The sequence below is a fragment of the Arvicola amphibius genome, chromosome 12 (assembly GCF_903992535.2).
Source record: "Arvicola amphibius chromosome 12, mArvAmp1.2, whole genome shotgun sequence".
Lineage (NCBI taxonomy): Eukaryota > Metazoa > Chordata > Mammalia > Rodentia > Cricetidae > Arvicola > Arvicola amphibius.
This window is the reverse complement of record NC_052058.2, coordinates 54,689,102-54,703,323: the sequence shown is the minus strand read 5'-3', so window position 1 is coordinate 54,703,323 and position 14,222 is coordinate 54,689,102. Positions and strand designations below refer to the sequence as shown.

The window sequence follows — 14,222 nt, the reverse complement described above, 5'->3', positions numbered from 1 at the left end:
TAGAGGGAAAGGCGAGCCAGGGAAAGAGGTAAATCCATTTAGTGCCACTGCTGGAGCCCACACTTCAGCCTTCTCCGGATAGGATACTGGAGGAGGTCACGCCCAACTATAGCAAACTGTATCACAAATAAATCTCAGATAAAGCTGATTCTCCAGCCCCTCAGCTGTCTCAAACGTTCTCTCCTCCAGGAGTTCCTATCCCGGCTGTGCTTCCCACCGGTCACTGAGCAGCGGCGCCGCGCCCTCTCGGCCCCACCCAACACATAGGGTCCCATGTCTGCACCCCACTACCACTCGCGGGGCGCCACCTATCGGGGTCCCCGCCCCGCTCAGCCCCACGTGCTGGACCCCGCCCGGGAGCTAGCGGCCCTTTAAACACCCCCACCCTTGCACACTACCCCCCCCCCCAACCCGGACGGCAGCCGAAGAGGGACAAACTCATGGCGTACAGCCAGTCCCTTCCGCGGAGCGCGTCCCCCGCAGTCCTAGCCCGCCGGGCTCTCCACCCAGGGCTACAACGCCTTGGCGCCCCCCACACCCCCGAAGCCGGGTGCAGGAGTGTGGGCGCTGTCCGACTCCCGGGAGGGGCGGGAGGGAGCGCGGTCTCGGCCGCCGCCGCCTGCCTCCGCCTGCCGCTCGGGCCGCCCGCTCGCCCGCCGCTGGGTGCGCTGCACGCGGGGGGCAGCCGCGGTGCAGAGGTTCATGCAGCGGCGGCGGCGGCGGCGGCTGCTGCTGCTGCCGCCGCGGAAACAGACAGACCGGGCGCTGCCGCCGCCACCCTCTCGCAGCTCCATGCCGCCGCCGCCACCGCCGCCTCCTCTCCGGCGAAGGGCGGGGGGCTCCGGCCCGGGGTGGGCAGCACTCCTCGCAGCGCCGCTCCCCTCCCTGCCCTCCGCCGGGGCGCGGGAGCCGGCGAGAGCGCCCGCCGCCTCCTAGGAGCGCACGCTCCGCGCGCCCTTGCTAGAGCGAGGAGGCGGGCGTGGGCGGGCGTCGGGGCAGCCGCGACCCATCGCGCGGAAAGGGGAGGGGGCTTCCCCGGAGGATGCCCCGCGGCGGCGGCTCCTCGCTCTTAGGCGCTAGCTGAGCTGGACCGGGAGCGAGCGGCGCGTCGCCATGCCGGCGTGACGGGCGCCCGCGGCTGCCCGCGCCGGGCCCCCGCGCTGCCCCACGCCGCGCCGCGCCGGCGCCGGGCGGCAGGATGGGCTGTATCCAAAGCATCACCTGCAAGGCGCGGATCCGGCGCGAGAACATCGTGGTGTACGATGTGTGCGCCACCATCGACCAGTGCCCCACGCGCATCGAGGAGACCTCGCCCATCGTCCTGCGCTACAAGACCCCTTACTTCAAAGCCTCGGCCCGCGTGGTCATGCCCCCCATCCCCCGCCACGAGACCTGGGTGGTGGGCTGGATCCAGGCGTGCAACCAGATGGAGTTCTTCAACACCTACAGCGACCTGGGCATGTAAGCGACCGGCCACGCCACGCGGCGCGGGAGCGGGGTCCTGGCCCCTCTCTCGGCTCTCCATTCCGGCCCCCTCCCCAGCCCCTCTTACCGTTGTCCCCCATCTCTCTCTGAACCTTCCTCTCGCCTCCCCACCCACCTCCCTCCTCCCTGCGCTTTTGTTTCAGTGACAGGGAGGGTGACGGGAGGCTCCTAGCGAAGGCATTTTCTCGTTCTTTGCTTCTGACTTCCTCAGAAAGGCGAGGAGGATAGTGAGGGGCAGGAAGAACGCAACTGGGAGGTTTCGAGAGGCAAAGATGGGGTGGTTGGCGAGTGTCATGGGAGTTTGGGGGACACAGTTTGTGTTTGTGGGTCTCCCCTGAAAGAGTTTGGGGAGAGGAGTGGAGTGCCGGGGGCGCATGGTCTGTGTCGTGCGTCCTTTAGAGAAAACCTAGCGGGCTTGAAAGAGAAGGTACAGGGTGTCCGAGTGGGAGTTAGAGATTCTGCCATCGCCCCCCAGGCCAGCGAGCATAGCGGTATCTTGGTCTGGAACCTCCAACCGGGCAGAGAGCCTCTCTGGCGATGTGCCCCCAAGGACCAATTCTGGAGCGGTGGGAAGCTGGAAGGCTCCCGGGCCAGGCGGAACTGGTGGCCTGTGCTAGCAGCCGGTTGGTGCGGCACGAGATGATTCTTAGGCTCAAGGAAAGGATGAGTCCCTTCAACTGTCTGGGGTCTTTACTTTTCAAAAGTTTCCTAATTGCAGCGCTGGTAGGAATTCCCAGGCGCCCACCGCCGAATCCAGTCAGCTGGCTGGGAGCTCTCCAACTTCCTTCAGCAGCGCTGGTTGGTGCGCGCTGAGGGTTTGGCAGCTGCGGGTGCACCTAGATCGCCAGGGCTCTGCTGCCACCAGGGGCAGACATCCTGTCCTGGAACCGCAGACTTTGGGAGGTCGCGTTCTGGACTTTTTTACTTACTAAATTTTCATCTGTCCTCCTGTCCCTTTTCAGAATGAGACTCCGTGCACTTGGCGACCATAGGTGGCTAGGAGATTTGGGGCCTGCATTCTGCCTCCTATTACAGCGTCAGTAATTATCAGATTGTAGCCTTTAGGGAACCCCCTTTTCTAGAAATTCAACCTCATTTCACTTCTTAAATCTAAAATTATGGTGCTTTCAAGATTTACCTATTTAAAATGGATATGGGATGGGGGAGTTCGCGTTTTAAAAGGTCAAATCATCTTTTTAGCAGCCGTCTTGGGGCTTTTTCTTGCACTCTCAGAGCATGTAAGTTAACACTAGTCATAGGTGCTAAAAGGAATTTTGACAGATCGTTTTGTTCCCTTTTCCTCCCAGAGTCTGCACTTTGCTCTTTAAGCATAAAAGCTCAGTGGGGAAAACTGGTTGGTGGTGAAGAAATGTGAACCCTGCTTTGCAGTATGCCTAAGCACACTGTGTTCTTGTCTCTCCGGAAGTGAGAGACATGGGGGACATATTATTTGGGGTGAATCATTCCATCTAAAAAGACACAACGTGGAAAGAGTGGGGTTTTTTTTCTTTACACGTGTGTGTTAGAACTGTTTGTTTTGTTTCTTTACACGTGTGTGTTAGAACTGTTTGTTTTGCTTGGGCCGGTTTGAAACTCACTCTTTTCACCAAAGTAAGAGAAAACCTGGCTAGGGAAGAGAGCATCTATCTGATGCCCCTGGCCTCACCCTGATTGGGGGGGGAAGGTGGCAGTAATCTTTCTGGAGACAGTCACAAAGCCTGAATCCCTTAGTAAAGGGAGCATGGAATAACTGAACAGGAACAGCCCCACATTTCCCATGACTACACAGGAGAGACCTCTGTGGCCTCAAGTCCCTTGTAAATCAGTAAATACAAAGCACATAATATATATATATGCTAATTATATATAATATACATATATATGCTAATTCCTTCTATAAAATATATCCTGCCAAAGAAGTCAAGTTGAGCTGTAAACATATGATAGCAAGCAGAACTTCCTTCTACCTAGGGGAGGGTGTGTCTACCTTGGAATCAGTTTGCACAGGCATGAATTCCTTACAATATAGTACCTTGACATACCCTACTGAATTCTTACATTTGGGTTTGGAACGATTTTGCTCGTTTCATTTAACTTCTACTTTTGATATTTTAAGATTGCTGGTTTCTGTGTTGTTCTTGCAGGGAAGCAGGAACAGTCCCCAAGAAATCATAAATTGCATTATTATAGATCTGTATCCAGAGTCAACCGATCTCTTTGTGGTTGTAATAATTGCTATGTGTTTAGGGCCACTTTAGAGCCTAGATGTTACTGAACCAATTTCTACAGAATATTTAGGCACTGAAAACATGGCCAATGTAAACTTTTTAATGGGAACTCGGATGGCACAGAAGTCAGTGTCGCCTGCTGGTTGGTTGTCCTGACTGCTTTCACCAGTGCCGTGAGCAACAGACACTGCAGGCTGGATTCCACTCCATCCAGCGTTCTCTCACAGAAGCGTGGCACAGTGAAGTTTGGGTTAGAAGGGTGCCCTTTTGAGATTTTGGAAAGAATTGTGCCGTACTAAACCCACAGCTAAAACAGCAAGAAACAGCTGGTTCCAGGATTGAAAGAGAACATGGCTTTGTGCTTTAAATGTTGAACTTCCTCCAGGGAAGGAGAGCATAGAATTAGTTTTCATTATGGCATTTTTCAAACAAAATTTTTGCTCTCATTTCTCTTTGCCTCCCCCACTAGTCCTCTTCCCTTCCTGTGCCCTTTGACACCTTCCTGTTACATCTGACCTTTTGACCTTTCCCCCTTTTTCTCAATAGTTCTTGTTCCCCTCTTGTGGCCTCCTACCTAAGTTTCATAGTCTATAAGAGAGAACATGAGAATTTGGAAAGGGGGTGTAGTTGTTTTGGAGGCTTGTTTTGTTTTATTTTTTTCTTTCTGAGTCCAGGACACGTTACTTTAAAATGATACTTTGTGGATCCATTCATTTTCTTGCAGATTCCATAATTTTATTGCTCTTAATGGTTAAGTAAAAATTCCACTGGGTGTATGCACTGCGTTCTCATTCTCCATCTTTCTGCTGATGGACTTCTGAGCTCGTTCCATTTCCTTCTTCTCGTAAATAATGCGGCAACAGACATGGATATGCAGATATCTCTGTAGTTGGATATAGAATCCTCTGTATATGCCTAGGAGTGATGTGGTGGTTCTATGGTATGGTATGGTATGGTATGGTATGGTATGGCATGGTATGGTTGGTATGGTATGGTTGGTGTGGTATGGTATGGTGTGGTGTGCTGTGGTATGGTTGGTATGGTGCGGTATGGTGTGGTATTGTATGGTCTGATAGTTCATATAGTAGTTCTATTTTAATTCTTTTTAGGCAGCGCCATACTGACTTCCATCATGGATATACTAGGTTTACACTCCCACCAATACTGAATATGGGGGTCCTCCTTCTCCACATCCTTGCCAGCATTTATTGTCATTGTTTTCCCTTGATCATAGCCATTCTGACCGGAGTGGGATGGAATCCCAAAGTGGGTTTGATTTCCATTTTGAAGGGAAGACTTCTAAAGGAACATTTGAAGTAGTTGATGGCGATGATGTTGTAATTTGAACTTGAACTTAAGTGATTTAGTATTTCCCCAAGTGACTATGAAGAGCCAGGTTGGTGACTACTTGTGGCACCTCTTTCTTTCTGACTTGGGTCTGGTGAATCTGGTTAAGGCGGTCTTCAGCTGAATGTTCAAAGTCTTCCTCCTCCCTCAAGAAGAGCTGCTGGCTTCCCAGTCTGCCGTCAGTGAACACATACTTACCCACCCGGTGTCCTGACTCACAAGCACCACAGAGCAAACAATGGCTTTTGTAGTCACCTCCTCGCTCCCTCACACCAGGGAAACCAGTGATGTGCAGGGGGTGAGAAAAGAATGTCTTGAGAAGAAGAACCAGGAAGGGTTTTCTGAAGGCACGGTGTCTCTAATGGTCTCTACAATATGGGGAACATCCATCAAAACAGAGAAACAAGAGGTTCGGGGATGGGGGAAGAAAGTGTGTTAGAGGGCAAAGACTAGGCTGTGTGGAGTGCACACAGACAGCAGTGGCTGGAATCTCGCAGGGAGTTGGGGCCTCTTGGGAAGCATCACGTAACATCTAGAAAAGGGAAAGTTAAGGTCAGCTCTTCATCACCAGGGGATGGTAGGAGTTTCTCTGTGCCTTCTTCCTACCTCTTGGGTGTGCAGAAGCTGTCCAGCAGAGGCAGAAGAACACCCCCAAGTGCTCAGTCCAAGAGATTTCCTGGGTGAGGTTGATCAGGAAGAAAGCTCTCTTGCCAGGAATGGGTGGGGTGAAGCTGAGATGGGGGAATGGCTGTGGCTAGGGAGCCTCTTGCCTACATTGTCTTCTACGATTGTAAAGGGGATCTTCCATGATCAGCTCAGACCAGCCAATCTGGAGAGCTTTGGCTTGGGTGAAATTTAGGAGGTCATAGCTCACCTTCAAGAGAGTCTGCTAGCTCTCTACTCATCACTGCTGCAGCTGCCGAGCTCCTCATTAGCCTCCCATTTAGACCTGTTCCCTCCCATCCACGCTGCTATCTATTGAGAAACATACTCCTTTTGGGTTTTTAATTTCCATGTTTCTAACACCAATAGACCTGCTATTGAAAGACACTCACCTTTCCACGTGGCTGACAGCTTTCTGTCATAGTTAATTACTCTCAGATTTTAGCTTCCACACTCTTTCCAGCTGCTCTGGCCTCTGTCTTACCTTATAAATCTTACTCTATGTTATTCAAAATACACATTTCTCTTCTCATTCTGTGCTTTCTCCCGGTAATTCCATCCATCCCAATAACAGCAGATGCTCTCTCTCTCTGGTATGCAACCAGGTACATGTATCTGTGTGTGGCTCTTCTTGACTGTCGGAAAGGTATCTTAGGCTTAAGATTTCCACACTCAAGTTACTTTCTGTTGATCTCTTTTGACGTTGTTGTTGTTGTTGTTGTTTAGTCTTTTGAGAACTATTGTGCCATGTAGCCCTACGTGGTCTGGTACTCACAGTGAGGCCCAAGCTGGCCTGGAATCCATGGCAATCCTCCTGCTTTGACCTCCTGCACACTGAGGTTACAGGGCTGCACCGTACCCAGCTTGGCTCATAAACAGTTGATCTCCACTGAAGCATTCGCCAGGTTTCTGCATCCGCAATTCTTGCCTGTCTTCGTACAGAATAGCTCCACTCCCTGTGCTATAGCAAGCTAGAACATCTCTGTATCATTCCAGAGATTCTGCCACACATCCAGGCTACCATGAGACCTACTGACCCCACTCTCCATATTCGTGATGCAGCCATTTCTGTATATTGGTGGCTGCCATCTTATGCTTTTTGACTGAACTTCCCCTCCGTCCTTGTTCTCCTCCTCCTCCCCCAAGTCTCTTCCCACATGGCCGGCAGAGATACATTATAAACACAGGTGTTATTACTCTCCTGCTTAAACTTTTTAGTAACTTTTGGCACAGTGGGTATACAATGTATAAACCACTTCCCACTCGGGATTTCTGTTCTTAAACCACGTCAGCCATCTCCAGGTCTTCAGTAGAACTAACTCAACTCAGCTCAGAGCTTCACCCCAGGCTGGCCTCTATCGGAAATGCTCCTCCTGCCTACCCTGTTCTACCTAGTTCCTGCTCATCATTCAAATCTCAACTGCCCCTCAGAATCCATCATTGACTTAACAGTTTCAATGAGGTTCTCCAATTCTGCTCATCCATAATGCCCTGTTCCTATACTTTACAGCAAGGGCAAGTGTAGCAGTTCGCTTAACTTGCCACATGTATCATGAAAGTAGATATTATATCTGTTGTGTCCTCCATGAAAACTGCCTGGACCATAGATAATAGTCAGAAAGCATGTGATCTTGCTAAATATATGAGCCATTTTTATCACTTTAAATCACCGTGTCCCCTTCAACACATCATGTCTCTTCAAAATTAGCTTTACATGTGAACCCTCAGTCTAATCCATGAAACTCCTGACACCCGAGGGAATGATTGACAGTAGCACACAGCCTCGCTCCCCCACGCTTTGTGTTCTGTTAGACTTCACTGGAAGGTCTGCTTCTCAGTATGCAGCTTGTATCTTTCACCTCCCCCACCTCCCTTCTGTGTCCTAGTCATCAAATGCTGAAGCCTCACTCTCAGGTCACCTACCTGCCACAAAGTGGCACTCGGTGCCCACCCACAGAAGCATGGCGTGGAATCCCTGGATCCATTGCTCCACCTGAACCCCCGATTCTGCACATCCCAGGATCTGTGGGAATGGTGGCATAAAGATCATGCCTGGTTGAGACGTGTCCCCCTTAGCTAGTGCTTGCTTTTTTGTCACAGGGTGGCTGAGAGGGTGGTCCTCACCGTTAGGCATGACTTCTTTGAGCATTTTGCTCTTCAAAACCAGATCAGCCATTTGTCAGTGAGTCTCCTCCTGGCTGCTGGACCGTTACCCATGATCCCTTCCCGTGACAGTCTCCTCGGGAGAGTGAAAAGAACACTGGGGACCCTAGTCTAGAGCATCAGGTGGAAAGCAAGCTCCAGTTCCCTGATGCGCGTCCTGAGTGCCCTTGAAGGGGAGATGGCCTAGCCCTTTTCCTCTAATCTCCTCCATCTCTGCAAAAGAGGAGCAGCAGAGGATTAACTGGTTTTATCAGCAAAGCATTAAGCTCACTGGAGATAAAGCACAACTCCCAAAGGGATAGAGAGTACACACGTGATTAGGGGAAAGGTAGAAGGAAGGAAACAAGATGTGCTTTGTGCCTGGGTGCCAGACTGTGGCTGCATGGCCATAGTGGGAAGGGGGGAACAGGGAGAGGGTCATTTGAGGGCGCTGGACTGCAGGACACAAGTGACCTTCCACTGGGCAGCAGGAGTACATGATGTCTTTTGGGGCAGGTCTGAGGAGGCATCAGGTTCCATCTTCCCAGGCTCCTTCCCTTGTCTACATTGTTGCATTAGGGAAAGTTGCCAGGGATGACAGAGGCCACCGTTTCTGTTATGTTAACACTAAGCAGGAAGTGGCTACAGTTTAGCAGCTGATTATTATGGATCCCTTTAAGAAGAAAAAGCAATGGGAAATAAGCAGAAGAGCATGCCGGTGAGTATTAGAGAGGGGAAGAGTGCGCATAGAGCTGAGAGTCTCTGGGAGGGAGGGGCCAGAGCCTGAACTCCAACAGCAAAGATACCCACATTGTGAGATAAGCACCCACAGAGGTATTGTGGGGTACATTGCTTCTCATTCTTTCATGCTCAAATCAAGATGCTGTTTAAGAACGGATCCCATAGTTGTGATGGATTTCAGTACAAAGCAGGTAATGATGTGTGGGGAGAATGGTCCACACGGAAGAGTGCCTAGAAAAATCTAGTGGTTTTGCTTGAGAAGGGAAGGATCACAAACTAACACATGTTCTACATGTTAGAGGCCTGTGTATGTGCCACAATACTGAGCGTCCTTCATATATAGTCTCACATAAGCCTTATCCTGAAAAGGAGGGTCTCCTAGTACAAGGTACAGGGAGGGTCAACAACCTGCCTGTGGCCTCGTAGTCAGCAGGAGGTCCAGCCAGGAAGCAAGTCTGTTATTCCCTGGCCCTTCCATTTCTAATGGACCACTTTGCCTTCCAGGAAGGAGGTTCTCCAGACTTGCTCTGCTAAATAAAAATAATGAACTTAGCCTTGCTGTTTTTTACTGTTTTGTGCATTTCCTTGATAATTTGGAATTGAGTTCAGAGAGCGTGGTAGCAAATATCTTTGAGTCTCCATCTCATGCTCCCCCCACCAGAGAGAAAGTTATAACTGTAAGAATCACATCTTCTTAGGAGGGCGGGAGCTCCATCCATGCCAGAGCTCATCTTCTGGGAACAGAGATACCATCTCCGGCTCCCAGACTCCTCACAGTGGCCAGACTGCAGAGTTTAACTCTGGGCCTATGCCTCTGCAGCTCCTCTGTGGTCCTATGGATGACTGGGGGGAGAAGCGAGGAGAGAATGTTTTCTGGTAACTCTGCCCTTAGGTATTCAGACATGTTTCTGGCTGCTACGATTCTTGGGCTATTCCTTTATTAAAGCCCATCAGACCAGCGCTAGTGGGTGGACCCTGCTTCTAATTAAGCTCCAGGAGACACACCAATTGGAACTATTCACCATGCCAGCTTAAGATCTAGCTGCTGGCTCTCTCAGAAAACCTGGGTTCCGGCGCCAGCTCTGAGACCTTTGGCAGAATCCTCCAAATTCAGTGTCTAGTCTGCTTGTACATAAATGAGCAGTCGTGTCTAGAGTTAGGAATCAACTGAGATGAAAACTGTGGAAGGGATTCCAAACTGTGGTGTGCTGTGTACACGTTACTTTGATTATAGCTTATCGGTGACTCCAGAGAAGCCTTAAGGAACTGTGGCCCTGGGCCCTTGGCAGAGAGAATAACTTAGAGCCTTGAGGGGACCCCTGACATGGGTGTCTGCCTAGAAGTCTCCAGACCTAGAGGAGGGGGGTGAAAGGCTCATTTTGTACCTCAAAGACTATGTTTTCCACTCATGTTGAGAGGCAAGTGAGGAAGACACCCCCATTCCACCAAAAAGTCACTTCCCAGCTGCTCTCTAGACAACATTCAGGACCCTGCTTTGAATTCCTGAACCTGAACCACAAAATTTAGCCACATCCTCAAGAGGGCCATTGGCCCTACCCAGAAGCCTCCCTTGGTCACAGCTTCACATGTATTTAGGAAGCTACAGTGTACCCCATGCAATGAGTTAGGAACAGAGCCCTGCTTTCCGTGGCCTAAAAAGTCATGGGTTTTCCATTCTAGAGAAGAGAGAAGACAGCATTTGAAATCATTTATGTCTTAAACTATTTTTAACGTTTGTCATTCTTTCCAAGCCCTTTGCACAATTTCATTCTGTAAGGGGGTGTCCCATAATTAACCTTACAATAATCATGAAACGGATTTGGGGACAACAGTTATACCCTATTTTAGACAAGCAAGTAGAGGCTCGGAGAGCTGCCATAATGTGTCCAAGGTCATCTTGGCAAATACTGGTGGAACCGGGCCAAGTGTGTAATCCTCCACACTCTTCCCCAGAGTCCTCCCACAAGTACACAGGAGTTGGGCTTGGGAGAAACTATCCGCAGCGCTATGTGTATGTGTGTCGCTTGTTCTGAGCATGTTTAGAGACGTCATTTATAGTCTACGAAAACCAGAGAGCAGAAAACAGGAACATCTAAATGTGTTCAACAAATGCAACGAGGAATTTCAGGCTGTCAGAGAAACACAAAGTAAACAAGGCTGTCTGATGGTCTGATGGTCCATAAGTGGGGTGGCTGTGTCAGTCCTGTCTCTGGAGCCTCCACTGGCTTAAACCCCTGGGGCCTGACCTTTCCCAGCGGGCTTGTGAGCCTGTGTCAGGCTCCAGCACTCAAAGGCCGTCAGAGGTCTGGCTAATGGGAAACAGTAAATCGACATCCTCAGTCAGCAGCTACAGCAGCATCCTGAAGGGGCAGACAAGCCAGGGCTGCCAGGGAATGAGTGGTGCAGGGAACAGGCTCTGGCAAAGCTGAGAGCTACCAGAGACTGGTAAATTAGATCTTGCCTTGCCCTCTGCCATGGGGGTAGGGGGTGAGGGGTGTCAGGAACTGACTGTGAAAGGAAGGAGAAGCTTCATGGGGATTCAGAGATGCTGGTTCTATGAGGAAACAGGATCAGACTTGCTCTCTCTCTCTCTCTCTCTCTCTCTCTCTCTCTCTCTCTCTGTGTGTGTGTGTGTGTGTGTGTGTGTGTGTGTGTGTGTTTTGTTTTACCATAAGAGTCATACTATGAGCCTCCATTCCAAAATGGCAGTCTCCACCACACCCGAGCTAGGAAAATCGATTCAAGAACTGATTGTTTTAAATGACTCAACTCTTCCAAATATCCACGAACCATCTTCACATTGTTTAGAGAAATAAGAGATTGGTGCCACCAAACTAAACCGAAAGCTCCTGCTAAGGAGGAGGAACTTTGGCCCTTGGAACCAGGGAGCCAGTCTTTTATATGGACACCTGTACACTTCGAGTGATTGACAAGTATCTCCCTTACCTGTACTCCTGTGCAACCATAACCAACAACCCAACTTAATGATTACAGAGCCACTTGCTGAAGGCTTACCTGGTGCCAAGTGTTTTATGCGCGCGGCCTCTGAAAACCATTGTTTTCCTCAGAATAAAATAATGACATAGGAGTGAAGAGGTTCGGGTGTCATGTCTAGCATTAGGCAACTAGTGAAAGAGGCATAATTAGGAACAGATAAAACTAATTCTAATGACTGTGATGAGCTGTTCGAAAGAGTTGAATAAATGGATGGATGAATGGATGATGGATGGATGGATGGATAGGTGGGTGGGTGGGTGGAGGGATGGATGGGTGGGTGGGTGGATAGGTGGGTGAATGGGTGGATGGATGAATGAACATTGGATGTCCTGGACATTGTCTGATTGCTTGCTAAGGAAACCCGAGAAACAAAATTTTTAAACCAAATTGGTTATGCCTAGTGTTCTTGCATCTGGCGGCCTAGTTCATTCAGCTGGTCAGGATCTGGTGTTCATGAGATCAAGGTCTTAGGAAGAGACCCAAGCATGTGAGCACCTGAGTCAGTACTCCTTGCTCTTCTATCTCCCTCCCCAGCCAGCTCTGGTTCATAGCCAGGTTTAAACTGACAACCATGGAAACAGCTAGAAAACATGCAAGTGGTGGTTCAGCAGAATCCTCTTTGCCTGGCCGGGTGGTAGACAGCATAGTCAGTTATGTTGCCCAGAAGCACACCTTACAGACGTGCACACTGAGGCCCAGAGAAGAGCCGGGTGAGAGTGTGAGTGAGTGGCAGAACCAGGACTCAAACCCAGGTCTGTCTGATGCCATTGCTGATGTTTCCCATCCCTGGGCCTCCCCATTGCTTACTCTTTTAGTGTGAAAATCAGCAAGCGGGTTATTACCTTCTGATTTTAGACGTACACACACACACTCACACACTCACACCTTTGTTTGAGAAGAGTCCAGGTCAGCTGGCAGAAGCATCACCTATATCAGAGAGGAAGCAGACAGAGCATAGGAGGAGTCAAGTCCCTTGGCAGCACAGAAGGAAGCTCAGATCAGCCCAAGGGATATCTGCACAATTGCCAGGAGCAGAGACCAGCCTCGTGCCAGTGTCTGTACACAGTGATTAGCAAGCTAGAAAGGAGAGGGTCTCCCCAGAGACACCCATCACAGATGGCAGGAAATAGGAGGCCTTGGCAGCCAAGAGAGGCTGGACGTATGGAGAGACTGGGACTCAGCTGGGATGCCCAGCAACTCAGAACCCCTGTTCTCCAGCCGTCCCATAGCTACCCCCACCCAGCCCAGGTACTGATGGCGATTATGGTCCTTCTTCCTGGCTCCCTGCCCACAGACAGGCATGGTATCCTCATGTCCCCTGGCAGCTCCAAAAGAAACAAGATCCAAGTGGTGTCAAAGATGACAGTTTGTGAGGGGGCCAAGGGCCCTCCCCTGACAGCAGGGCTCAGCTGGGAGGCTCTGGAGAGCAGAACAGATGGGGGGAGTCTAACAGGGATATCCTAGCAGCCTGGGGACTCTGTCTCTGTCGTGGACTTTAGTTGGGCTTCATTTATTTTCTAACATTTTCTTTTTGTGTTAAGGGGTTTTAGAATAGGAACCTAATAATGCTGTGTCTGCTTTCTCTAATGGAGGTGGGCTGGGAAGAACAGGGAAGTATGGGTCCAGGCCACTCTCTTGTGCTTTGGTCTTTTGGGGACCTAAGATGAATATAGAGGAACCCCTTCAGAGGGGAAAATATAGACCTCCCAGCAGCATATCACAACTCCCGAACTGACATCTGTGCCTTTTCAGGCCACATCTCATGAGGACGCTAGAAATCCAGGACGACGTCAGGTGATCAGCCTCCCTTCCTTGACCCTCTTCCACGCCACTCTCAACATCTGCACTAAGTCCTGGTTCCTGCCTTCCCTGGAGGAGGAGGCAGCCTCAGATCTCCTGGGAACTTAGACCCCCCACTCACACCACCTATGCGACATAGTTCTTACAGGTCCAGTTACTCCAAGAGCCCCTGAAGTCTGGTTAGCCTGCGATTTGCTACTGTTTGCTGCCAGGCTCCTGAACGTTTTTGTCAAGATCTGCTTCATCTGTTTTGCGTGTGTGTGCGTGTGCGTGTGCGTGTGCGTGTGTGTGTGTGTGTGTGTGTGTGTGTTTGTCACAATTTCTCACTGTCTTGCTCCCACCCGCCGCTTTCTTCGGACCTGTCACCTTTTCAGACTCTTAGGCCTATTGGGTATCCTGAATCCTCTGACTTTTCGTTGTTTCCCTCCCTTGGATTCACCCACCTGAGGTTGAGAGACAAATGCAGAGGGGGCCACAACCCAAGCAGCAACACCACACACCTTGAAAGCAGGATCTCCTACCCTTCTGGAAGCCCATGAACTACAGAGTCCACACATTCCCTTGTAGCATTAGTGGGCAGCTGCTTTCCAGAAGAAAACTCAGTCCTAAATGATCTTTAAAGAAATTTACCCATGAAACTCTAGTTCTGAATCCCCCAGATTGGATCATAGTGTTGAGGACTCGGAGTAGGAAGGGTTTGGAATCCAAGGAGAAGGCAGAGAGGAAGAGGGGGATTAAGTCAAGCTTTGCCTTTTTCCATGAGCACAAACACTGGACAATATTCTAGTATAAATATTGCTGGTTAAACTGGTAGAATGG

General features: G+C 50.2%; 1 protein-coding gene across 1 annotated transcript in view; it reads left to right on the top strand.

Annotated features, from left to right (window-relative positions):
* The first annotated feature begins 1,198 nt into the window (after positions 1-1,198).
* Positions 1,199-14,222, top strand: part of Fam78b (family with sequence similarity 78 member B) — a 73,032-nt gene continuing 60,008 nt past the window's right edge. The window contains exon 1 of the mRNA XM_038350207.1: positions 1,199-1,461. Within this exon, the coding sequence (XP_038206135.1) occupies positions 1,199-1,461 (263 nt within the window). The remainder of the gene's footprint in view (positions 1,462-14,222) is intronic.